The 27,340-nt window shown below is 40.2% G+C and overlaps 1 protein-coding gene across 8 annotated transcripts in view; it reads left to right on the plus strand.

Annotated features, from left to right (window-relative positions):
* Mtdh (metadherin) overlaps window positions 1-27,340 on the plus strand; it is a 63,504-nt gene that overhangs the window by 29,162 nt on the left and 7,002 nt on the right. For 2 of the 8 annotated variants that reach the window (XM_090339102.1, XM_090339107.1), the window contains exons 7-11: window positions 3,805-3,894; window positions 8,248-8,346; window positions 14,980-15,104; window positions 20,280-20,387; window positions 24,341-24,481. In XM_090339102.1, the coding sequence (XP_090195228.1) occupies window positions 3,805-3,894; window positions 8,248-8,346; window positions 14,980-15,104; window positions 20,280-20,387; window positions 24,341-24,481 (563 nt within the window). The remainder of the gene's footprint in view (window positions 1-3,804; window positions 3,895-8,247; window positions 8,347-14,979; window positions 15,105-20,279; window positions 20,388-24,340; window positions 24,482-27,340) is intronic. The other 6 variants (XM_090339105.1, XM_090339109.1, XM_090339108.1 and 3 more) reach the window with 4 other exon arrangements.

Here is a 27,340-nt window from a genome sequence, read left to right on the forward strand (position 1 = left end):
ATATGTGGTACCGGGGAATCGAACCCGGGTCTTCATGCATGCTAGGCAAGCACTTTAACCACTAGGCCAAACTCCCGGCCCCTTCTTTCTCTTTTTTTTACCAGTCCTGGGCTTGAGCTCAGGGCCTGACCACTGTCCTTGGACTTTCTCAAGGCTAGAGCTCTATCTACCACTTGAGCTACAAAACCACTTCTGGCTTTTTGTCTATGTATGTAGTACTGAGGAATCGAACCCTGGTCTTTGTGCATGCTAGGCAAGCACTCTACCACTAGGCCAAGCTCCCGGCCCCTTGTTGAAGTATTTTTAAGAATTATTTCCAGTGTAGTGATAACATCAGTATAAATTTTTATTCATTTACTTAAAAGGTTATGTGCTCTTTTTTTTTTTTTTCTAATTTGATTAGGAAAGGTACATTAATGAAGTTGGAGGTTTTTCTACAAGTCTTGATCATCTCTATTTCTTTTATTTTTGTTGGTGGACTCTGGGCCTGGGCACTGTCCCTGAGCTCTTCAGCTCAAAGCTACCATCCTACCTCTTGAGCTATAGCACCACTTCTGGTTTTCTAGTGGTTAATTAGAGATACGAGTATTATGGTCTTTAGTCCCTGGGCTGGCTTTGAACTGTGATCCTTAGATCTCAGCCTCTTGGATAGCTAGGATTACAGGCTTGAGCCACTGTGCCGGCTTCATTTCTATTTATGAATTGCCTGTTCATTTCTTTGCCATTTCTTCTATGGTTTTGTTTTTTTTATAGTCAAATTACAATTTCTTATGGATTAAACATACAATTTTTTTCTATGGTGTTATCAGATCTTTTTTTTAAAACTAGATTTTTTTCTTCTTTGTTTTTGTCAGAGTAATATACAAAGGGGTTACAGTTAGTAAGGTAGTAAGTACCAAACAACAGTAAGTACCAAACGTTGTTACCCCCTTCCCACATTTTTATCCTCCTTTCCCTTCCACAGCCTCCCCCTCAAGTTGTAAAATTCATTTCTAACTTACTGTCTTCAGATAACTTATTTTTGATAGCTTGCTTCTTTCAATTTGGGGAGTAATGCACACTGTAAGTTTATAGTTTGAAAACAGAAAAGACATTCTTCCTTTACTGTTAGCACCTTTGTTTTGATGCCAGTCCTGGGGCTTGAACTTGGGTCCTGGGTTACTATACGTGGATGTTTTAGCTCAGGCTAGTGCTCTATCACTTAAGCCACATTGCTGTGTTTCTGGCTTTTTGGTGGTTAATTGGAGATAAAAGTCTCACAGACTTTTCTGCTTAGGCAGGCTTCAAGCCATGATTCTCAGATCTTAGCCTTTTATATAGCTTTGCTTACAGGTGTGAATCACCAATGCCAGCCATTCACACATACTCCCCCTTTCTTTTTTTGCCAGCCCTAGAGCTTGAACTCAGGGCCTGGGCACTGTCCCTGAGCCGCTTTGTGCTTAAGGCTAGTGCTCTACCACTTGACACATAGCACCACTTCCAGCCTTTTTGAATAGCTTTGTTGGAGATAAGAGTCTTAACAGGAATTTTTCTACCTGAGCTAGCTTTGAACTGCAGTCCTCAGATCTCAGCCTCCTAAGCAGGTAGGATTATAGGTCTTAGTCACCAGAGCCCCTGTTCCCCTTTTCTTTTAAAAAAGCTAACACTCTTAAGAACAAACTTTAGGCATTTCTATACTTTTTAAGCATGCTTTGTGTTTTCCTTCCATCAAAATGTCCAAGAAATTGTGTGGAAATAGAATTTTTTTTGAAAAAGACCTCTAATTTCCTTCTCTCACTTTTAGTAGAGAAGAAAACACAAAATTTCTGTGCTAAAAACATCCTTTTATGAGCCAGGAGTTTGGCCTAGTGGTAGAGTGCTTGCCTAACATGCATGAAAATCTAGGTTCGATTCCTCTGTACCACATACATAGAGAAAAGCCAGGAGTTGTGCTGAAGCTCAAGTGGTAGAGCTCTAGCATTGAGAATGTCCAAGAACAGTGCTCAGGCCCTGAAATCAAGCCCAGGACTAGCAAAAAAAAAAAAAAAAAAAAAAAAAAAAAAAATCCTTTTATATTTGATAAATGAAATAGTACATTTTAGAATGTTTTCAATTTATAAGAGCCATGTATGGTTTCATAATTAAGACATAGATTAAGTGGTGCTTGCTTAGTGTTACTATAGATAAAATTAAACAGCAGATTAAAGTTCTTTCCTAGCTGAATTAGGACTGAAATAGAACTATATTAAATTAGACTTGCTGGAATGGGGGTTGCCATTTAGTGGAGACATGTGTTAATAATTACTCAGAGTTATATGCTTCTTAAAATACAGTCAGATGTAGCATAATTTAGATGGGGAGTCATTCTTTAAAGGGGGCAGGGAGTTTGGCCTCGTGGTAGAATGCTTGCCTGGCATGCAAAGACCTGGGTTTAATTTCTCAGTACCACATAACATAGAAAAAAGCTGGAAATGGTGCTGTGGCTCAAGTGGCAGAGCTCTAGCCTTGAGGGAAAAAAAGTCCAAGGACAGTGCTCAGGCCCTCGGGTAAAGTCCCAGGACTGGTGGAAAAAAAAAAAAAGTAGCTGGGCAAGGTAGCTCACACCTGTAATCCTAGCTACTCAGGAGGCTGAGATCTGAGGATTGTGGTTCAAAGCTTGCTTGGGCACAAAAGGACCTGAGACTGTATCTCCAATTAACCTCTAGAAAATGGGAATTGGGGCTGGGCTCAAGGGTAGGGCAGGACAGTAGCATTGAGCTGAAGAGCTCAGGGACAGCACCCATCACACACACACACACACACACAGTTGCAGGGTGTAGCATTGAGCTGAAGAGCTCAGGGACAGCACCCATCACACATACACACACACACACACACACACACACACACACACACACACAGCTGCAGGGTACAGTGGCTCACACCTATAAGTCTTATTACTCAGAAGGCTGAAATCTGAGGATCAGGGTTCAAAGCCAGGCAGGCACTAAAGTTGGAGAGACTCTTATGTCCAATTAAACACCAGAAAACCAGAAGTGGTGCTGAGGCTCCAGCAGTAGGGCAGTTGCCTTGAGCTGAAGAGCTCAGGGACAGCGCCCAGGCCCAGAGTTCAAGTCCCACAGCTGAACACCTCCCCACTAAATAAATAAATAGCCAGGTAATTTTGTCATTTTGTGACAGTATAGTATATACTTAAAACTGCTATGATGTTACTGGATCACATATATATATGTATGTATATGTTCTGTTGATCAAAATATAATTTTGTGGCATATGACTATACTCAAAGAACTATCTTAAATATTGACTTATTATGGTATATACTAAGTAAAATGAGAATGTAATAGTTCAGAGAGAGACCTATTCAATACGGTGTCTAGCATTTACAGACTCTAAGGTATTTAACCTGTATGTAGCTTATACTTTAAGAGGTTGTGAACATTAGTTTTAATGATTATCAGAAAACAAACGAAGCTCAGTACCGGATCCAAAGCAGTTGCTTAATTGGAATAGATAATAAGGTTGTTCAGTACAGTAGAAAGAGCATGGGCTTTGGAAGTTAATTTAATCTCCACTCGTGAGCTCAGTTGTTTTGTGGGTATCAACAAATCACTTAATTGCTCTGAAACTGTCTAGTAAGGTTGCCATACAGATCAAGGTGTCAAGGGCCTAACAGTATAATAAGCATTCATTAGTTATTGTGGTATTATTGGTTCTCATTTCTAAAGCTACCTTTAAATATGTTATCATAGTTTGAAGTCTGTACATATCTTTCAAATTTCTTTGCAAATTAAAGGTTCCAAGTGACGTTCTTTATTTTAACAGCTGCTTGGTCTAGTGTGGATAGGGGGATGAATACCTCTGAACAGAATTCTGCTTCTTTTGCATCTCTCACACTTAACTCTGCTGTTTCTGGTATGTGGAAAAAAAACAGTCTTTCATTGAGTTAACAAAACAATATTTGTGTAAATTAATTTTAGCGCTTTTATTTTTTAAAAAGTCATTAACATCAAGCACTGCTATTAGAATAAATATTAGATAAAGTAGCAGAGACCTAAAAAGAGTAGGGAGTGAAGGAAGCATAACTCTTCATTTTTAAGTAGTTTAATTCCTTTCTACAGGGGAGTAAGAGAAATTCTGTAATTGGGAATGTGGCTCAGTGGTAGAGTGCAAGGCTAGAAGTGTGCTGTGGCCCAGGCTGAGTTCAAACCCCAGGACTAGAAAAAAGAAAACATTCTGTCCTGACTATATTCTGTCTTCTGACAAGACAAACAGTTTATTAGCACATAGACTATTCATTTTCATTCACAGTGAGTGTCTAAGTAAGAAGTTCAGACCGGACCACTGGCAGCTCACGCCTGTAATCCTTACTACTCAAGGCTGCATCTGAGAATCACTGTTCAAAGCCAGCTTGGGCAGGAAAGTTTATGAGATTCTTGTCTCCAGTTAGCCACCAGAAAACTGGAAATGGAACTGGCTCTAAATGGTAGAACACTAGTCCCTAAGTTTTTTGACCCACAGCAACACCCAGGCACTGAGTTCAAGCCAGTCGCTGTTGTAGTAACTCAGTTTTGTCATAACAGGCAAGTTACCAGAAGAAATACCAAAACTTGTGTCTGGTACCAGAATACTATTTCTCCAGCCATTTTAAAACTGTTCTTGGCTTTTGAACATACAAAATTAGAGTGATTAGTTTGGCCCACAAGTTTCAGTTACTCAACCCTGGTCTTTAATTCCAAAGGTGCATGTTAATTGCTTCTCTCATTTGGTGACTGGGTATTATGCGGAAGTTCTACTCTTCAAATCTTCAAAGAAAACAGCATAAGCTACTGAAGTAATAGTAGAAAGGGGGGTTATGGTTATGCTTTTAAACAGCTAGTATGTTATATGTGTATATACATATATTCTGGTAAAAGTAGAATGTATACATATGTATACATACTAGTAATGTATGTATATATTGCTATATATACTAGTACTATATTAGTTTATATATGCATAATTACACATGCCGGGGCCTACCGGCAGCAAATTGGGGTTCCTGAAATAGGGGGCAGGGACTGGTCGGCCGCCCAGGTAAAAACTGCAGCCCCGTTTATTCCCAACTCCAAGCTCCTATCCCTTCTTGAAACCAGGGAACTTCCAGGTGTTACATTCATATGGTAAAATCTCAGGTCATTTAAACAGAATAAGGCAGAAAACAATAAGACAATAAAGCCATTGTCTGATGCAAATCAAGGTACAGTTTGATTCCACTCTGGCTCCCAACATACACATATGTATATATTGTACTATATGTGGTAGTAGTATATATGTATATATACACACTAGTAATATATACTACTGTGGGTTAATTTTTATTTTAAAACTATACTAGGCAGTATTAGTTGAATTCTAGTAATATTATCTACATCCAAGTGAAGATTTATAAACTAGTGAGGACTTTGAGAAGTAGAAATGATGATTGTATGGGGCCGGGAGCATAGCCTAATGGTAGAGGGCTCCCCTAGCATGAACAAAGTCCTGGATTCTATTCCTTGATACTATATACTCAGAAAAAGCCAGAAGTGGTGCTGTGACTCAAGTAGCAGAATGCTAACCTTGAGCAAAAAGTGTCTAAGGACAGGACCCAGGCCCAGAGTTCAGAAAGAAAGAAAGAAATGATGTATGTTAATCTTTTATGCTAACTAGGTCTCTTTCCGTAAGTATTGCTTTATATCAAAATTGAAAGTGAATATTAAAGTTAAGTATGAGCTGGAGGCTGTTGGCTCGCACCTGTAATCCTAGTTATTCAAGAAGCTGATGTCAGAGGATTGCAGTTAGAATCCTGTAAGGATTTTGGGGGGTTTTTTTTGTTTTTGTTTTTGGTCTGTATTGGGGCTTGAACTCTGGGACTAGGCACTGTCCCTGAGCTCTTCAGGTCAAGGCTACCGCCCTACCCTTGAGCCACACACCAGTTCCAGTTTTCTGATAGTTAATTGGAGATAAGAGTCTTACGGACCTTAGTGCAGGTGCTGGCTTTGAACCAGGATCCTCACATCTCAGCCTCCAGAGTAGCTAGGATTACAGGCATGAGCCACTGTGCCCCACTCAGTTTGTGAAATTTTTATCTCCAATTAATGAAAAAAAGCAAAGGAGTGGCTTCCATTGCAGATTACCAGCCTTGAGGTGGGGGGGAGGGGGCACCAGGCACTGTGGCTCATGCCTGTAATCCTAGCCACTCAAGGAGGCTGAGATCTGAGGATCAGTGTTCTAAGCCAGCCCAGGCACAAAAAGGACCTGAAACTCTTACCTCCAATTAGGGCCTCTAGAAAAGAACTTCTAGGAAGTGAGGCTTGGCCCTAGGATAGGGTGGTAGCCTTGAGCTGAAGAGCTCAGGGACAGTGCCCAGTCCTAGACAGAGGTTAAGCCCCATGACCCACAAATAAATAAATAAATAAATAAATAAATAAATAAATAAAGTCAAATACGGAACCTGATGCACATGGAAATTCTGACTTGGAAAGAACATGCATGTCTGGTGGAGAACCATAGTCACTTACATTCCAAGATGAAATGATTGACCATAGAGCAAAGATTTCAACCTGGCATCTATGAACTTTCATGCCCAACTCCTCCCCCCCCCCCAAAAAAATCATTTTATAAAGTTTAGTTGGGTTACCACGGCTGTCCTAGTAACTTCTCCAATTCATCCCCTCCCCTGCCAAAAAAAAGGACAAAGCTTAGAAGATATTCTATTCTCTAAAGCTCTAACAACCTTATTGTCTCTTTTTCTCTTTATCATTTAATTATCTGTTTTACTTTCCTTGCTCAAAAAGTTTAGGCTTGGGCCAGAGGCGTGGCCTAGTGGTAGGGTGCTTTCTAACATGCACAAAAGCCCTGGGTTCGATTCCTTATACCACATACACAGAAAAAGCCGAAAGTGGTGCTGTGGCTCAAGTAGTATAGTGCTAACCTTGAGAAAGTCCAAGTCAGTGTGTACAGGCCCTGAGTTCAAACCGCAGGGTTGCCCCACACCACCCCCCTCCAAACACACACACATACAATTTAAGCTTATTTTCTAGTTCTCTTTCATAGGCATACCCTGAAATACCCAGGGCTTAAATAACCAAGATTTTGTGTTTTATTACTTTTTATTAAGAAGAAAAACTTAGGGCTGAGAAGATGGCTTGGTGGTGCTTGCCAAGCATATATGAAGCCCTGAGTTTGACTCCTCAGTACCACATAAACAAAAAGTCAGAGGGATACTGTGACTCAAGAGTGCTAGCCTTAAGCAAAAGTCACTCAGGGACAATGTCCAGGCACTGAGTTCAAGCCCCAGGACTGGCAAAACAAAAAGGGAAAAGAAAAACTTAGCTAGACACTGGTAGATTACAACTGTGATCCTAATTACTCAAGAGCTGTGAATTTCAGTTCAGAGCCAGCCGGGGCAAGAAAGTCCATGACTTTTTTTGGGGGGAGGGGGAGTCAGTCCTAAAGCTTGAACTCAGGGCTTAAGTGCTGACCTTGATCTCTTTTGCTCAAGGCTAGCACTCTACCACTTTGAGCCACATCTCCTCTTCTGGTTTTCTGGTAATCACTTGGAGATAAGACTCTCTCAGACTTTCTGACTTAGAGAGAATAGCCTTCTGAGTAGTTAGGATTACAGTCATGAGCCACTGGTGTCTGACTCTGTGAGCTCAGCTAACACTAATATTGAGGGGAACTCTGGGACGACACCCAGGCACTGAGTTCAAGCACCATGACTGACCAAAAACAAAATAAAAAAAGAAAATCTTTTTCTCATTTAAAAAAAATTTTAAGCAACTAGTTTGAAGTATGTATTACAAAAGATAAATTCTAATAGATTGGCCAGGAGTGTGGCCTACTAGTAAAGTGCTTGCCTAGCATGTATGAAGCCCTGAGTTTCATTCCTCCATACCACATTCACAGAAAAAGCTGAAAGTAGTCTGTGGCTCCAGTGCTAACCTTGAAAAAGCTTAAGGACTGTGCCTAGGCCCTGAATTCAAGCCCCACAGCTTGCAAAAAAATAAATAAATCTGATTGGTACTAAGAAAAAATGTTTCTACTCAATAAACTAGGTCTAATCATTATATCATGTGTAACTTTATCCTCAAATTTGCTTTTCCTTTAATTATTTCTAATCTGAATTTTTCCTTTTAGGAGAAATAAAAATAATATCATCGTGTGCAAAGTATAGAACTATTATAATGAAACATAATTAGGAAATTCCATTTTTAATTTTTTTGCATTCGTTTTTTATTTAAGGATCTACTGCTGAGCCAGTTTCTCAGTCTACCACTTCTGATTATCAGTGGGATGTTAGCCGTAATCAACCCTATATCGATGATGAATGGTCTGGGTTAAGTATGTCCTTTTAAAAATTTTCAGTTATTTTCAGAATTTTCTTTTTAGCACCCTGAATTCATACCTTATGTTTTATTTTAATTCTAATTAACACCTTTAGAGGTCATAGAATGTAATTTAATATCAAATGTACTACTTGAAATCTGATTATTAAAAAATTAAAACATGTTCATAATGATTGAGGAAATATTTATACATGAGATTTTTCTTCCTGTTGATCTGTAGTTATTTTAAGATTTTTTTGTTTTTGTTTTTAATGAATGCTCTGTCTCTTCTAGTTGTGGTATGAAAGGGGCCATAGATTATTCCAGAAGGCTTTGGATTTGTGAAATATGTATGTGTTGTGTTACTATACAACTAACTTCGTTAGCCTGATTTCCAGTGCAAGCATAAGGAAGGCTAAAGTTTGTTTCTGTTTTTTGGTTTGGTTTGATTTGGCTTTTTTTGTTTTTTTGGGGGGTCTGTCATGGGGCTTGAACTCTGGGCCTGGGCACTGTCCCGGGGCTCTTCAACTCAAGGCTACCTCCCTACCCCTGGGCCTTGGACACTGTCCCTGAGTTCTTCAGCTCCAGGCTGCCGCCCTACTCCTTGTCATAGCCTCACTTCCCCTTTTCTAGTAATTAATTGGAGGTAAGAGTCTCAGGTCCTTTTGTGCCCAGTCCAGCTTTGAACCCTGATCCTCATATCTCAGCCTCCTGAGTAGCTAGGATTACAGACGTGAGCCACCATGCCTGGCTGGCAACAGTTATTTAAAAAAAAATAATAATAATAATAATAGAGGAAGAAGAATAAGGTATTCATCTTCCGAGAATTAAAGTATGTGATTTTTTTTAACCTCCATAACCGTAAATGTTAGAATTTGTTCTTTCATACTATATTCACCTTTCCCCCCTTTCTAAGCATCAGAGCTTGAAATCAGGACCTTTGTACTTGATAAATATGCTTCTTATTGCTGAGCCATAGTTCCAGACCTTTTTGTGTTGGTTAATTTTTTTTTTGGCAAGGGTGGGGTGGGGTAGGATTGGTAGTAGGGCTTGAATCTAGGCCTGGGTACTGTCCCTGAGCTCTTCAGCTCAAGGCTACCACCCTAACTCTGGAGCCACAGCACCACTTCCAGTTTTCTAGTGGTTAGTTGGAGATAAGAGTCTCAGGGTCTTTAGTGTCAGAGCTGGCTTTGAACCTATGTCCTCAGAGCTCGGACTCCTGAGTAGCTAGGATTACAGGCATGAACCACTACACCGTCTCAACCTTACTTTCTACTTTTACTTTTTAGTACTTACATTGCTACCTGTGGGATTTCACACCATTTTTATGGTTTTATGTATCAGTTAAAGAATAAAGGAAAAAATTCTCTTGTGTAACATAAGTAATACATACATACATACATACATACATACATACATACATACATGCATACATATATATTTTTTTTCCACACTGGTCCTTGAACTCAGGGCTTGAGCACTGTCCTTGGGCTTTCTCAAGGCTAGAGCTCTACCACTTGAACTACAGCACAATTTCTGGCTTTTTCTATGTATATATGGCACCGAGGAATCAGACTTTGGTCTTTGTGCATGCTAGGCAAGCACTCTACCACTAGGCCAAACTCTCAGCCCCAAACATATTCTTTTTTTTTTTTTTTAATTTTTTTATTGTAATTAGTAAAAGGGTTACATGATATTTGCCAGATAGAAGGTGCATTAATTCACGTACATTGATACCCTTTCACATGTCTTGGTACCCATTTCCCTCCCACCCCCCACCCCCCACCCCGTATTCTTTCATATGATAAAAAACCAATAGTTTTTTTTAGGAATAGTTTTTATTTGCCCAAGTCAATATTATTCACACGCTTTCCAGATGAAGAAACTGAGGCAAAAAAATTAATTTTCACCACGCCATACAGCTAGTTTAAATCCAGTATTTAAACATTGCTAGTTTGTCTCAAGAATTCTCAAACTTCTGCATGGTAGTCTTGGTGATGATATAGTCATTAAGGCAAGTTTATATACTTGTGGTTGAAGCATAGTTTTTGGAGGCAGATGAAGTTAGAAAGGAAGATCTGGCAAGGCTGTAGTGTAGCACGCTTTGAATTGCTTTGTGAACATTAGTGGTAGGAACTAGAATACTTGTTTAGAAAAATCTGAGTTACACTATGTCATGACATTTATATGTATTCTAGACTAATCAAGCTGAAAAGCACAAGAAGTAGCATCTATTTCTGTAAGTTAGGTCTTATTAAGTTATTAGATAAACATAGAGCTCTCTGTGAAGTATTCTCTTAATCCATAGAGATGTAGAAGTACTGATTTGTGGTTCTATATGTATTTTAGGGAAAATAATAGCTATTCTACAGACCAGAATTGGAGATTATTGGAGAATTGGAGTGATTGCAGGAAAATAACATGGGATGGTGTGATAAGACTAGGGAGAGCTGAGCAAATAAGCTTCAGGCTTTCCTGCTGAATGAATAGCTCCACTTTTAGCTCTCTTAGAATTTCTTGAATATGTAAAATAGGATTGACTGCTGAAATAAAAGATTATTTTTAACATGTATTAAAAGTCTGTACTTACAGTCTATACTTTTTCTTTAACCTTACTTTCTCCTTTCTCTATAAGTTTTATTTTATGTTTGGAGCTATTTTTTAGTGTTCAGTAATTTAATTATTCTAGATTGATAAAGTACATAGCTTAATATTTACAATTAGTCTGGTATCCTTTTATATTTTTAATGTGATATGATTAACATATTGTCTCTCTGGTTTAGATGTCATGATATGCCAGAAAGCCTCTGAGTTTAGTTGAGTTCTTGAGTATGAGTAGAAGGACAAGATGCTGAAATACAGATGGCAAAATATCAGAAGGATATCTAAGGATCAAGGTTCAAAACCAGTTCAGGCAGAAAAATCCATGAGACACTTACCTCTAATTAACCACCAAAAGGCTGGAGCTGTGGCTCAAGTGGTAGAGCACTAGCCTTGAGCAAAAAATACTAAGGGGAAAACCTAGGTCCTTTGTCCAAGCCCCAGAACCATCGATAAGATTTTTGTATGGGGCTGGGAGTTTGGCCTAGCGGTAGAATGCTTGCCTAACATGCACAGAGACCGAGGTCTGATTCCTCAGTGCCACATATACATAGAAAAGCCAGAGTGGTGCTGTGACTTAAGTGGTAGAGCTCTTGCCTTGAGGAAAGCCCAAGGATGGTGCTCAGGCCCTGAGTTCAAGCCCCAGGACTGCCCCCCCCCAAAAAAAAGAGTTATTTGCTCCAAACGTCGTTTGATCACTTTGTCCTTATAATAATGATTCCATTTATCAAATGTATTTTATTGAATTTTTTTCAAGATTATAATAGGTTAGTTCATAAATGATCTTAAAATGTCCTCATGATGATAGAAACTATTGAGCATTTACTGGGTTACTTTGAACTGTTCACATATCTTATATAATTCTTTCAGCATTCCATGAAGTTAGTATGTAGTCCATTAAGATTAAGAAATATAAATACGGGCCAGGAATTTAGCCTAGTGGTAGAGTGCTTGCCTAGCATGCATGAAGACCCGGGTTCGATTCCTCGGTACCACATACATAGCAAAATGCCAGAAATGGTGCTGTGGCTCAAGTGGTAGAGATCTAGCCTTGAGAAAGCCTAAGGACAGTGCCCAGGCACCGAGTTCAAGACCCAGGACTGGCAAAAAAAAAAAAAGAAATGTAAACAAATCACAGTATCAGTGAATTATAGAGGACTGTGTATGTATATCTATTTGACTGTTAAGATCTATGATTTGGGGCCGGGAGTTTGGCCTAGTGGTTAAAGTGCTTGCCTAGCATGCATGAAGACCCGGGTTCGATTCCTCGGTACCACATACATAGAAAAAAGCCAGAAGTGGTGCTGAGGCTCAAGTGGTAGAGCTCTAGCCTTGAGAAAGTCCAAGGACAGTGCTCAGGCCCTGAGCTCAAGCCCAGGACTGGCAAAAAAAAAAAAAGATCTATGATTTGTCCTTTTTTTTTTTCTTCCCAGTCATGGGGCTTGAATTGAACTCTGGGCCTGGGCGCTGTCCTTGAGCTCTAGAACTCAAGGCTACTGCCTTACTCCTGGAGCCACAGTTCACTTCTGGTTTTCTAATGGTTAATTGGAGATAAAGAGTTTCATGGTGTTTGGTAACTGAGCTGGCTTTGAACTGTGATCCTCAGATCTCAGCTTCCTGAGTAGTTAGAATTATAAGCATGAGCCATTGCTTTGTACTTTTGTGTTAATATTGTGTAGTGCTGTTTCTGAATACCTCTCATGGTACTGAATGTATAAATATATGGATTTTTTTTTTTCAAACTTTAGTGCCTGGGTTGGCTTTTGACTGCGATCCCAGATCTCAGCCTCCTGAGTAACTAGAATTACACGCATGAGCCATAGCATGACTGAACTGTAAATTTTATTGCCCTTATTTTCTCCCTGTTCTCTATAAGTTTAACTCCTCCTCTTTATTTCACAATCCCTGGGACTCTATATCACTCTATTCTTATGCTTACATTCTTCCATCCCTGAATAGACAAAACTACTTATTTTTAAAATGCCTGTAATCCCACAAAGATTTAATGTATCTGTTTCACACAAAGTTGGGGTCTCATGCTTTATGATTTTTAGCTTTGCTGAGTTTTTGATGGGGCGCTTTGTTTTGTTTTGGTTTGGTTTGTTTTTGTGGATCATGGGGCTTGAACACAGCTTAGGCACTATCCCTGAGCTTTTCAGCTCAAGGCTACCGCCCTACCCGTAAGCCAAGCCCCACTTCAAGTTTTCTAGCAATTAATTGGAAATAAGAGTCTTACAGACGTTAGTTCCAGGGCTGGCTTTGAACCTTGATCCTCAGATCTCAGCCTCTTGAGTAGCTAGGATTACAAGTGTGAGCCACGGCACCTGGTATGACATGTATTTTTGCAGATGATATTATTACCAGGCAAGATGTAGGTATTGAAATTTTCATGCATGTGTGGCATAATAGCATCTCTTCAAGCAACAATAATGTAGAAAATGGAAATGTAGAAAATAATGTAGAGAAATGGAAAATAAAAACAAAATAAGTGAGTAATGGTTATGTATGTTACTATCTCAGGAACAGATTAATGGAAAAGAATTGAAATTTTAAAAATAGGGTAATGTAAGGGCCAGGAGTTTGGCCTAGTGGTAGAGTGCTTGCCTAGCATGCACTAAGACCCAGGTTCAGTTCCTTGGTCCCACATACATAGAAGAAAGCCACAGGTGATGTTAGGATTCAGTTTGTAGAGCTCTAGCCTTGAGAAAACCCATGCACAATACTCAGGCTCTGAGTTCAAGGCCCAGGACTGGTTAAATAAATAATATTTTTTGAGCAATGTTAGGAGAGAATGCCAGTAGTGAATATTGTAAAAAGTGTATTTTATATACACATGAAAATAATATAATGAAACCTACTAAAAGATCTTAAAAAGAGGAGTAGGAAGAATTAAAAAGTAGTGGTATAAGCTAGGCACTGGCAACTGCTTCCTGTAATCCTAATTACTGAGAAGCTGAGATCTGAAAATCACAATTGAAAGCCAGCCCAGGAAGAAGATCTGTGAGACTCAACCACCAAAAAACTGGAAGTGGAACTGTTGCTCAAACTGGTAGAATGCTATCTTGAGCAAAAGAGCTTGGGGACAGTGCCTAGTCCCTGAGTTCAAACCCCACAACTGGATGAACACCTCCCCCCCCAAAAAAAATTAGTGCTTCTAAAGTGAAAGAAATGGATTTGTAAATGAGGATTAAAATTCATTTTGAGTGTGTGGTGATTGAAGTTCCTAAAGCAAATCATGTCTTGATACATTTGAAGAATACTTAAGGATGGGAGGTTGCATATATAAATGATAGTAGGTAGAGTATAATTTTAGTCCTGCTTTTGAAAATTCTGTATCCTATATATTAATTACATTATGTGATGGTCAGACCATATTAAAGATAGGAATAGGGGTGAGGATTCAGGAGAAAAGTAGAGAAATGAAGATAATTAAATTAAGTGAATAATTAAATTAGTGTGTTCTCTGGAGTGTCTAGAAAAGTAATTATGTACCTAGTATACTTTGAATAAAAGTTGTACTATCATGTTACTTTCGTATTGTTATGTTGTTTGTTTTTCTTACTCTTAAAAATATATTTGCAAAAGCAATAATCATTTAAAATTATAGTTTAGAAATAGGTGTGGTGGCCAGGTGCCAATGGCTCACACCTGTAATTCTAGCTACTCAGGGGGCTAGATCTGAGGATTGTGATTCACAGCCAGCCTGGGCAGGAAAGTCCATGAGACTCCTACCTCCAATTAACCACCAAAAAACCAGAAGTGGTACTGTGGCTCCATGTGGTTGAGTGTTAGCCTTAAGCGAAAGAGCTCAAGGACAGCTCAAGGTGCTTAGTTAAAGCCCCATGACCGACCCCAAAAAAGAAATGAAACTGGTGTGGTAATTCCAGCACTCCAGAGGCTAGAGCAGGAAAATCTTCAGTTTGAAGCCAAACTGGATTAACATAGTCTCAAATATGTATAGCTTAGTTCAACATAAAGAATTTTTAGTGTTTGTATTTTAGTTTGTGGAAGAAATGATAAACAAATAATTGACACTGTTACATTTTAGACGGTCTGTCTTCAGCTGATCCCAGCTCTGATTGGAATGCACCAGCAGAAGAGTGGGGCAATTGGGTTGAGGAAGAAAGAGCTTCACTTCTAAAGTCCCAAGAACCGATTCCTAATGATAAAAAGGTAAGTCCAAGGGATTAGAGTGGGTATTTAATTTATTAATGAAACATGAAGTACACAGTGTTCAGTAGCATCAGAAACAGCAGAATGGTAAGGAATGAGCATTGCTGGATTTGCTTCCTGATAATCTAGAGCATTTTCATTAAAATCTTGAATTGGGAATTGAGCTGGCACTAGTCGGTGGCTCATCCCTTTCTAGCTATTCAGGAGGCTGAGATCTGAAGGTCCTGCGTAAAAGTCAGCCCAGGTATAAAGTCTGTGAGATTCTTATATCCAATTAATCACCAGAAAACTGGAAGTGGGGCTTCGGCTCAAGTGATAGAACACCAGCCTTGAGCTGAATTGCTTAGGGACAGCCCTCAGGCCCAGAGTTCAAGCCCCATCACTGACATATATATAGAGAGAATTAGAGGATGAGAGAATAACTCAATGGCCAGTAGCATACATGAAAACCTGGGTTTGGAAAGACCAGGGTTCGATTCCTTGGTACCACATACATAGAAAAAAGCCGAAAGTGGTGCAGAGGCTCAAGGGGTATAGCTCTAGCCTTGAGAAAGTCCAAGGACAGTGCTCAGGCCCTGAGCTCAAGCCCAGGACTGCCCCCCCCCCCCAAAAAAAAAAAAAGTGAATGAATTACATTGGGGATGTGGCTTTGTAGTGGAGTATTTATTAAATATTCGCAATGACTTGGATTTGTATTTTATTACTCAAGAAAGGGTAGAGAGACCCTTATCTTGGAGGTGGCACCTTAGATTAAAGTGTAGAGTGTTAGACTTGAGCAAAAAGCTCAGAGACTACACTTGGCCCTGATTTCAAGCCCCACAACCAACAAAAAAAGAAATTGATTTCAGCATTCTCATTAACAAAAATAATTCTTTTCAGCCCGGCACAGTGACACCTGTAATCTTAGCTACTCAGGAGGCTGAGATCTGAGGATCACAGTTCAAAGCCAGCTCAGGCACTAAAAGTCTGTAAGACTTTTCTCTCCAATTAACTCCCAGAAAACAGGAAGTGGGGCTAGAGCTACAGGGATAGGGTGGTAGCCTTGAGCTGAAGAGCTAAGGGACATCACCCAGGCCCAGAATTCAAGCCCCATGACCCACCAAAAAATAATGATAATAATACTTTGCACCAGGTGCGGTAGTTCACACCTGTAATCCTAGCTACTCAGGAGGCTGAGATCTGAGGATCGCAGTTAAAAGCCAGCCAAGGCACTACTCTGTGAGGCTCATCTCCAGTTGATCACCAGAAAACCAGAAGTAGCACTGGCTCAATGCATAGGGCCTGGGCTCAGAGTTCAAGCCCCAGGACCAACAAAATTTAAAATAAATGAGTAAATAAATGAGCTGGACACTGGTAACTTATACCTGTAATCCTATCCACTGAAGAAGAAAGCCAGCCAAGGCAGGAAAGTCTATGAGACTCTTCACTCCAACTACCAAAAAACAACAACAACCAGACAGCTGGCCTGTAATCTTAGCTACTCAAGAGCTGAGATCTGATTATCAAGGTTCAGAACCAACCTTGTCAGGAAAGTCTGTACAACTCTTTTCTTCCCTCTCACCCTCCACCCCCCAGTCCTGGGGCTGGCTTGAACTTAGGGTCTAAGCATTGTCCTTGGATATTTTTTTGCTCAAGACTAGCAGAGTGGCTTGAGCTACAGCACCACTTCCAGCTTTTTCCATGTATGTGGTACTGAGGAATTGAACCTGGGGCTTCGTACATGCTATGTGAGCACTCATGCAATTCTTATCTGTAATTAACCACCAAAAAAGACAGACTGAGATACAAATTTAAAAAAAAATTCCTGAGGGGCCCGGAGTTTGGCCTAGTGGTAGAATTCTTGCCTAGCATGCATGAAGACCTGGGATTTGATTCCTCACCACATAACATAGAAAAATGTCAGAAGTAGTTCTGTGGCTCAAGTGATAGAGTTTTAGTCTTGAGAAAGCCCAAGAGTAGTGCTCAGGCCCTGAGCTCAAGCCCAGGACTGGCAAAAAAAAAAACATTCCTGAGCTGGGTGCCAGTGGCTCAGGACAGTAATCCTAGCTAATCTGTAAGACTTCTATCTCCAGTTAACCACTAGAAAACCAGAAGTGGCACTGTGGTTCAAGGGGTAGGGCTGTAGCCTTGAGCTGAAGAACTCAGGAGCAGCACCCAGGCGCAGAGTTTAAGCCCCATGTACCATCCAAAAAAAAAAAAACACCAGAAGCTGGTGACTCACACCTGTAATCCTAATTATTTTGGAAGATGAGAATGAGACAATCATGTTTTGAAACCGGGTAGTAAAAATCTTTAAGACTCCCATCTCATTGAGAGAAGATGAGCCTGGTGGTGTGTAATGGTGTTCTCAGCTAAAGGAGAAAGGGAGGGATCGTGTGACAGGCTTATACTAGGCAAGAAGCAAAACTGTATAAAAAGTAGTGTGTGGACTGGGAATTTGACTTGGTGGTAGAGTGCTTTGCTAGCATGCATGAAGACCTAGGTTTGATTCCTGGGTACCACATACATAGAAAAAGCCAAAAGTGGTGACACACACAGTAGCGTAGCTGGGTACTAGTGGATCACACCTATAATCCTAGCTACTCAGGCGGCTGAGATCTGAGGATCGCATTTCGAAGCCAGTCTCACAGAAAAGTCTGTGAGACTCTTATCTCCAATAACCTAGCCAGAAGTGGGCTGGGAACTTGGCCTAATCGTAAAGTGCTTGCCTAGCATGCATGAAGCCTTGGGTTTAATTCCTCAGTACCACATACACAGAAAAAGCTGGAAGTGGTGCTGTGTCTCAGGAAGTACAGCACTAGCCTTTTGCACAAAGAGGCTCAGGGACAGAGCTCAGGCCCTGAGTTCAAGCCCTAGGACTTGGTGGAAGGGGAAGAGGGATCCTGTGCAAAGAATAGCTGGAAGGGAGTAGCCCAGCAAGTGTAAGGCCCCGAGTTTAAACCTGATACTCCCAAAAAAGAAAACTTCTATAGAGGTTTCTCCGTTACTGGCAATCTGCTTGGAGTGAAAATTGCTTAGGTGAGTTTATGCCATACATTTTATTTTTCCATTTGTTAGTCATTTCTTTAAGCAGAAAACTGAAAAATAGGCGAAATAGATCATTCTTTATTAGAGTAGTCTAGAAATCTGGGTTGTCATCTGAGTGTAAGCAGGAAGCATGTTGTTGTTTTTTTTTCTTTGTCCTCTTCAGCATCTCACAGATATGAAGTGAATAGTCCTTCTCTATCTCTTGTCCAAAGCAGAGGGGCTTATCCCTTATGCACTGAAACTCAAAAAGTTGTACACCAAAGCAAACTCACACTTTACTTTTTCTTTTCTTTTCTTTTTTTTTTTTTTTTTTGCCAGTCCTGGGGCTTGAACTCAGGGCCTGGGCACTGCCTCTGGACATTTTTGTTCAAGGGTAGTGCTCTGCCACTTAATCCACAACACCATTTCTGGCCTTTCCTGAGTACATGATACAGAGGAATTGAACCCAGGGATTCTTGCATGCTAGGCAAGCATGCTATCATTTGGCTGCACTCTGTTCCTTATGCTCTTTTTATATTTGAACTTTATTGCTATAGAGGTGATGTACAGAGGGGTTATAATTATATGAGTCAAGTAATAAGTACATTTCCTTTTGTACAGTGTCATCTGTTCCCTCATTCTCTTCCAGTTCCTGCCTCCTGTCTCCACCCACAAGTTGTATAGTTCACTTTCATCAATGTCCAATGAGCTCTACTGCTACAGTTTTCTCTCTTGTTCTTTTTTTTTTTTTTTTTTTTTTTTGCCAGTCCTGGGCTTGAGCTCAGGGCCTGAGCACTGTCCTTGGACTTTCTCAAGGCTAGAGCTCTACCACTTGAGCCTCAGCACCACTTCTGGCTTTTTTCTATGTATGTGGTACCGAGGAATCGAACCCGGGTCTTCATGCATGCTAGGCAAGCACTTTAACCACTAGGCCAAACTCCCGGCCCCCAGTTTTCTCTCTTGTTCTGTGCTGTCTTCCTACTCTCAAAGATACTGTACGCATGAATACACTCTGTATAAGGTCAAGAAGACAGAATCATCAAAAAATTAAACTTCTTTAAAAAGAAGGAAAAAGTCTTTTTTCATTATCTTGGAATTTGTTTCTGTATATATATTCTATAAACATGAAGAGGCATTGTGCATTGTTTTGTTTTCCTGTTGTTGTTTGGTTTGGGTTTTTTTTTTTTTTTTATTTGCCAGTACTGGGGCTTAAACTCAGGGTCTGAGCACTGTCCTTAGGCTTTCCTCAAGGCCAGTGCTCTACTACTTGAGCCACAGCACCACTTCTAGCTATTTATGTATGAGGTATCAAGGAATTGAACCCAGATCTTCGTGCATACTAGGCAAGCACTCTATCACTAGGCCAAACTCTTGGCCCATTATTAGTAGTTATTATAATAGTGATGTATCAGCCAGGTATGATGGCTCATGACTCTAATCCTAGCTACTCAGAAGGCTGAAATCTGAGGATCTAGGTTCTGACAAAAAATAAAAATAAAAAGTGATGTATCGGAGCGGTTTCAATTATGTAAGTCATAATTTGTGGGTCATGGGGCTTGAACTTGGCCTAGGTGTTGTCCCTGAGCTCTTCAGCTCAAGGCTGTTGCCCTATTCTTGAGTAAGCGCCACACCACTTCCCATTTTCTAGAGGTTAATTGGAGATAAGAGTCTCTGGTCCTTTTGTGCCCTGGCTGGCTCTGACCCCTGATCCCCAGATCTCAGCCTCCTGAGTAGCTAGGATTACAGGCGTGTTGGTTTTATTTGTTTAAATGATAATACCAAAGATTAAACTCAGGGACTCAGAACATGCTAGACAAATACTCTACCACATCTGGAGTCATGCCTTCAGTTCTTAATAGGTTTTTGAGGCAGGATCTCTATATAATTCATGGTGACCTGCAAAGGGAAATCTTCATTCTTCCAACTGCCAAATGGTAGGATTACAGATGTGTATCTCCATGCCCACCCCTCCCGGAGAAAAATGAGGAACTATCCTAGACCTAGTATATTGTTGCATATCTGTTATCCCAGCTACTTGTGAAGTAGAGATAGAAGGATCAAATTTTGAGTCCATCCTTGGTGTGGAAATTACCTAGTTACTTGGGGACAGGGATAGAAGGATCTCATCAAGGCCAAATTGATTCATTGCATTGTTTTTTTTGTTGTTAGGTTTCAGATGATGATAAAGAAAAGGGCGAAGGAGCTCTTCCAACTGGAAAATCTAAAAAGAAAAAAAAGAAAAAGAAGAAGCAAGGTGAAGATAACTCAGTGGCACAGGTACAGTACCAAAACAATAAGTATTCACTATGCACATACTGCTGTGAATACAAAAAAAAAATGATGTGTACAGATGCTAATGATTGTGTAAAACATCCAAAAGCATTTTAGACCAAATATATTTCTATGGTAAAGTGGTGAAATTAAAAAAAAGGTTGGGTATTTTATACATTAAATCCCTGAGCTGGGTGCCAGTGGCTCATGACAGTAATCCTAGCTAGTCTGTGGGACTTTTATCTCCACTTAACCACCAAAAAACCCAAAGTGGAGCTGTGGCTCAAAGTGGAAGCATGCTAGCCTTGAGTTGAATAGCTCAAAGACAGCCCAGGCCCTGAATTCAAGCCCTATAACTGATAAAATAAGATAGTACTCAAGTCAAGTAAGGTGGTTCACACCTGTTGTAATCCTAGCTACTCAGGAGGCTGAGATCTGAGGATCCCAGTTGAAGGCCAGCCCAGGCACTAAAGACTTATTAACCACTAGAAAATGGAAAGTGAGGCTGTGACTCCGGTGGTAGGGAGGTAGCCTTAAGCTGAAGAGCTCAGGGACAGCACCCAGGCCCAGAGTTCAAGCCCCATGACCTGCCAAAAGTAAATAAATTAAAAAAATCTACTACTCAACTATTCCATAACTCAAAACATTGGATTAACAATAGCCATTAATGTAAGAAACGCTTGGGTAAAGTAGATTTCAGATAATATTTGCAAGCCAGGCATTGCAAGTGAAAGGGCTCAGGGAAAGCACTCAAGCCCTGAGTTCAAGTCCCACAACTAACAAGAAATAGGGTGGGATAGATGTATTCAACTTACTTGCAAAGCAAAGCTGGTTTTGAAAATAAGATAGTTATAAAATTATGCATGGAGTATATAACACATAAAAACTTACTCACAAAAACTGTGTCCTGGATTTTTTTTCTCTTGTTTTTGTTGATACATACTTGGTAGACAACCTTCACTATTAAAAATAACAAACCTGGCTGGGCTAGGTTGCTCACACCTGTAACCCTAGCTCCTCAGGAGGCTGAGACCTGAGGATCAAGGTTCAAAGCCAGCCCGGGCACTAAAGACCTTGAGAATCTTATCTCCAATTACTCACTTCTGAAACTGGAAGTGGCACTGTGGCTCAATCGGTATAGCAGTAGCCTTGAGCTGAAGAGCTCAGTGACAATGCTCAGGCCCAGAGTTCAACTCCCAGGACCAACCTAAGGAAAAAAAAAAAATGCTATCCAAACTCACCAATATCTTTTTGGTCATGGGGCTTGAACTCTGGCCTGGATGCTGTCCCTGAGCTCTTCAGCTGTAGGCTTCCATCCTACCCTTGACCCACAGTTCCACTTTCCATTTTCTAGTGATTAATTGGAGATAAGAGTCTCTCAGCTTTTTATTGCCCAGGCTGGCTTTGAACTTTGACCCTTAGATCTCAGCCTCCTGAGTAGGTAGGATTACAGGTGGGAGCCATAGTGTCCCTGTCCATGTCTGGCTCTCACCAGTATCATAACCCTTATAAAACAGCAGTGTTGAAGGGCCAGGAGTTTGGCCTAGTGGTTAAAGTCCTTGCCTAGCATTCATGAAGACACTGGTTCGATTCCTTGGTACCACATACATAGAAAAAAGCCAGAAGTGGTGCTGAGGCTCAACTGGTAGAGCTCCAGCCTTGAGAAAGTCCAAGGACATTACTCAGGCCCTGAGCTCAAGCCCAGGACTGGCAAAAAAAAAAAAAACAGCAGTGTTGAAAAGAAACTTCTAATATCATCCTAATCATTTGTTGAATCATGAAAATCTAAGCTGGATGCTGACTCAGTTCTATAATCCTAGCTACTCAGGAGGCTAAGATTTGAGGATAATGCTTCAAAACCAGCCTGGGCAGATAAGTTTGTGAGACTCTTGTGGCTTAAAGTGGTTGAATGCTGGGGTGGGGAGTTTGGCCTAGTGGTAGAGTGCTTGCCTAGCAAAGACCTGGGTTCAATTCCTTGGTACCACATACTTAGAAAAAGCCGGAAGTGGTACTGAGACTCAAGTGGTAGAGCTCTAGCCTTGAGAAAATCCAAGGACAGTGCTCAGGCCCTGAGCTCAAGCCCAAGACTGGCAAAAAAAAAAAAAAAAAAAAAAAAGGTGGTTGAATGCTAATCTTTAGCAAAAAGAGCTTAGGGATAGTGCCCAGGCCCTGAGTTCAAACCTGTGAATGAACAAAAAAATAAAAGAGGAATTCTTAGTCAAGGTGCTCGTGGCACATGCCTATAATCCTAACTACTCAGAAGGCTCAGATTTGAAGATTGCAATTCAAAGCCAGCCCAATCAGATAAGTCTGTGAGACTACTACTGCCAATTAACCAGCAGATAACTGGAAGTATCACTGTGGCTCTTAGTAGAGTACTTAGCCTTGAGCAGAAAAGTGAAATGAAGAACGGCTTTCAGGTACCAAGTTCAAGCCATACAACCAACTCCTCCCCCCCCCCAAAAAAAAATCAGAACCTACTAAGCATCTATACTTTCCATGCCTTAAGTTTTATGTGCTCATTGTAAGAAGAAAAACCATTAATATGTATGTGTGTGCTAATGTAATAAAAGATACACCTATTTAATGTAAAATTCTGGTTGTTATATGTACTGCCTGTACATGTAGTGCATATTAGAATTCTTACCTTCGAAAATGTTAGTTGCTAAAGGTGATGTGTGTGTGTGTGTGTGTGTGTGTGTGTGTGTGTGTGTGTGTGTGTGTGTGTGGTTCTGGGGCTTGAACTCTACCTAGGTTTGTTCAAGCATAGTGCTTTTATCACTTCAGCCACGGTTTCATTTTTGGCTTTTTATGGTAATTAATTGGAGTATTAGTTTCACAGGCTTTTCTGGCTGGCTTCTAAGCATGATCCTCAAGTCTCACCCTCCTGCAGCTGGGATTGAAGTTTAGTGGTAGAATGCTTGCCTAGCATTCATGAAGCCCTGGGTTGGGTTCCTTGAGCAGAAGAAGCTCAGGGAGACCAGGACCGTGACCTAGTGGTAGAGTGTTTGCCTAACATGCATGAAGAACTGTGTTTGATTCCTCGGTACCACATCCACAGAAAAAGCCAAACATGATGCTGTGGCTCAAGTGGTAGAGCACTAGCCTTGAAGAATGCCTAATGACAGTGCTCAGGCTGTGAGTCCAAGGCCCAGGATAGGTAAACAAACAAACAAACAAAACTCAGCTTCCTGAGTCTCTAGGATTACAGGTATTAGCCACCCATGCCTGGCTTGAAATGGCATTCCCCCCCACCCCCAAGTCCTGAGGACAGAACTTGGGGCCTGACCAATGTCCTTGGGCTTTCCTCGAGGCTAGTGCTCTACCACTTGAGCCACAGCACCATTTCCAGCTTTTTCTATGTAGTACCAAGGAATTAAACCCGGGGTCTTCATGCATGCTAGACAAACACTCTTAACACTAGGCCAAACTCCCAATCCTTCGAAATGGTAATTTTCAAGTCTTACTTCAAGCATCTTTTTCACTACAAATTTCTTTTTAATAATAGAATACATACTAGTTTATTCTTTTTTTTTTTTTTCCAGTCCTGGGCTTAAGCTCAGGGCCTGAGCACTGTCCTTGGATTTTTCTCAAGGCTAGGGCTCTACCACTTGAGCCTCAGCACCACTTCTGGCTTTTTCTAAGTTTGTGGTACCAAAGAATCGAATTCAGTCTTCGTGCATGCTAGGTAAGCACTCTACCACTAGGCCAAACTCCCGGCCCCTAGTTTATTCTTTTTTACATTAAAGTAGTTCCCATTTTGCAAAGTATGGGTGAAATATTTTGTTCACAATTGATAGCAACTCCCTGGCAAAGCAGAAGTGCTGAACATATGTTCCATAGGTAACTTGACAATTTATGCAATGAAATTTTTTTCTGACAATCTTCAGAACAAAAAAAAAATGGTAATTTTTAAAGAGTGACTATTTAATCATCTAATAGACTGCTTTCCTCTGTAGGACACAGAAGAACCAGAAAAGGAGATTAGAGAAGAGCTTCCAGTGAATACCTCTAAAACCCGTGCAAAACAGGAAAAAGCATTTCCCTCGAAGACCATAAGCACTAGTGATCCAGCTGAAGTACTTGTCAAAAATAGTCAGGTAATTTTTAAGGAATAACAACATTTTGTTGGCTCAAGAGTCATATTATAATTAATTTCTGTTGCTGGGCTAATCATTTCTAGTACACTGATCACAAAGAAAACCCTAAGAAGAGGATAGGTAGAACTTATTATATAAATGAAGCAAGGCCTTCTGGAAAATGGCCCCCTTTGATACATTAGGGCATATTTTTTGAAATGTGACTAAACTAACATTTAGAGATTGAACTGGTTAGATTATGAGCATTCTTTGATGAAAATAGAACTGGCCATATTTCTCTAAGCCATCATATCTTTTACATGCCTAGATAAGTGAGTAGATTTAGTAATTATCTGACCTTTGGTGTTATATTTAAATCACATTTAGAAGTCATCTTGTAATAAAAAAAATTGAACTCTGATGTAGTAAGTGAAAAAATAGAAGATGGGGAAGGATTTAAAATATGTAATCTTTTGGATGTAAAATAAATTCAAGAAATACTAAGACAACCTTGAGCTTAAGAGCTAGGGCAGCGCCCAGGCCCAGAATTCAAGCCCTATAACCGGAAAAGAAAAAAAGGAAGGAAAGTAGGTTGACAAACTAATACAAATTTGACTTCTGACACCTAAAGTGTCTAGCAGCACTTTTTTCATTTTTTATTTATTGTGGTTCTATGAATTAAATTTGGGGGCTTTGAGCATGCTAGTCAAGTGCTCTACCACTAAGCTACTTGTCCAGCCTAATACCATTTCTGTCTGTGCTGTTCTAGGGCTTGAACTTAGCAGCTAGGTGTTATGCCTGAATTTTTGTGCTCAGGGCTAGTTCTATACCACCTGAGCCAAAGCTCTACCTCCAGCTTTTGGTGGCTAATTGAGCTAAGAGTCGAGAATTTTCTTGCCTGGGCTGACTTAAAATTGCCATTCCCAGATCTCAGCCTGAGTAGTTACAGGCATGACTTCATTCAGTACTACTTTGCATAAGGCCTTTTCTGTTGTGCCAGCGTGGATGCTGGAGCTTGGAAGAGCAGGGACAAAAGAAATAGTACTTACCCTTATTTCTATGTTCAGAGTAATGGTCATTGGACAATGTAGTGATTTACTTATCTTACAGCATTATGGAACTCCAAGCATTTTTAATATTAGCTAGACTTAGTCATGACTATTCATAGGTAAATTTACCTACTTCTCCCAGGCAGAGATAAAGAAGCAAGGTTCAAGAATCTATTTTCCATCCTGAGCTCTAATTTCATTGCAAGATTGGATTCTCAGCATACAGACCTGAGTGTCATTTGTTGCTGGAACACACAGAATAGGAAGAAAAAAAACATTACTATTGCTATTCTATACAGGCCTCCCTATTGGGAAGGAAATAAGGAAGTTTTCAGCAGCTGGTAGTTTGGAAGTTCACTATTTTCATTTTTCCTTTCATGAAAAGTTTCAGTGAGTTCAACATTGATAAGCTGAGTTGCTTTTTTTTTTTGGTAAAGAGCTGGGAATTCTTTAGATACATACACACACTCCTCACCTTTTCAGCAGGATGTGATTTTGCAACTTGAAGTTTCCTTTCAAATCAATGTACTACTTGTATCACTACTAAAAACATGATGTTATTCCCAAGTTAACCTAAGCAAAGTGGTCATATTTATTTACATTCCTTTGTATCGAGGACTAAAAAAGTTCTCCTTGGCAATAAACTGAATAATAAATACATAGATCATTCCCAAGTACATATACATTATAGAAATGTTCTTGAAATTTCATATGAAATGATTTTTTGAAGGTAGGCCCACGTTTTTCACTTTTTTAAATCTCTTTCTTACTCATTTCTTTTTTACTTATGTACATACTTAGTGATACTGAAGATTGAAACAGGGCCTTGCCTGTCCTAAGCAACTTGTCATACTGAATTACATCGTCAAGCCCTACCATGTTTCCCAGCACCATTTGTGTAAGCAGAGAATATAATAACTTATAGTAAAGACCTTTTACTGTCATAGGACAAAGATAGTACAATGTGATGGTAGTCTTGTTCAAGTATTTAGTTGCACATAAAGCAGAGTTTCCATGAGTGGCCATCATTTATTGTTTCAATGTTTATAGAAAGCTTTGAGAATTGAGTGACTTGGTCTCTGTCTTGGAGCTCATGTCCATGCTATTTCACAACTTGCAGCTTTGAGAAGGAAAATATAGGTCTGCTTATTAGATAAGTGAAAGCAGTGGCTCAGAGATAATAAAAACTAAATACAGGGGTAGGGGAGAAAGGTAAAGGGCTAAGAGTTTGGCCTAGTGGTAGAGTGCTTGCCTAGCATACAAGAAGACCTGGGTTCGATTCCTTGGTACCATATACATAGAAAAAAGCTGGAAGTGGTACTATGGGGCAAGGGGTAGAGCTCTAGCCTTGAGAAAGCCCAAGAACAGTGCTTAGGCCCTGAGTTCATGCACCAGGACTAGGGGCGGCCGGGGGGGAGGGGTGTAAAAAATATTGCTATAGCCGAGCCAGGAGTAAGCCTAATGGTACTAATGGTAGAGTGCTTGCCTAGCATGCACAAAGACCTGGGTTCCATTTCTCGGTACCACATACATAGGAAAAAAGCCAATAATGGTGCTGTGGCTCAAGTGGTAGAGCTGTAACCTTGCGAAAACTCAAGGCTCAGACACTGAGCCCAAGCCCAGGACTGGCAAAAAAAAAAAAAAACTTATATATATATCCTGTAGAAAACTAAAGTTGGATCCTTGTATGTCACCCTGTACCAGAATTAGTTCCAAATGGATCAGAGACCTTGAGGTAAAAGCAGATACCCTGAAATTCTTACAGCAAAGATTAGGAGACTCCTTGGCACAGGTCAAAACTTTTTAATAAAGTCCCAGAAACACAGCAAAG

This window comes from Megascapheus bottae, chromosome 9, assembly GCF_031878675.1.
Source record: "Megascapheus bottae isolate mThoBot1 chromosome 9, mThoBot2.hap1, whole genome shotgun sequence".
In the NCBI taxonomy this organism is placed as follows: domain Eukaryota; kingdom Metazoa; phylum Chordata; class Mammalia; order Rodentia; family Geomyidae; genus Megascapheus; species Megascapheus bottae.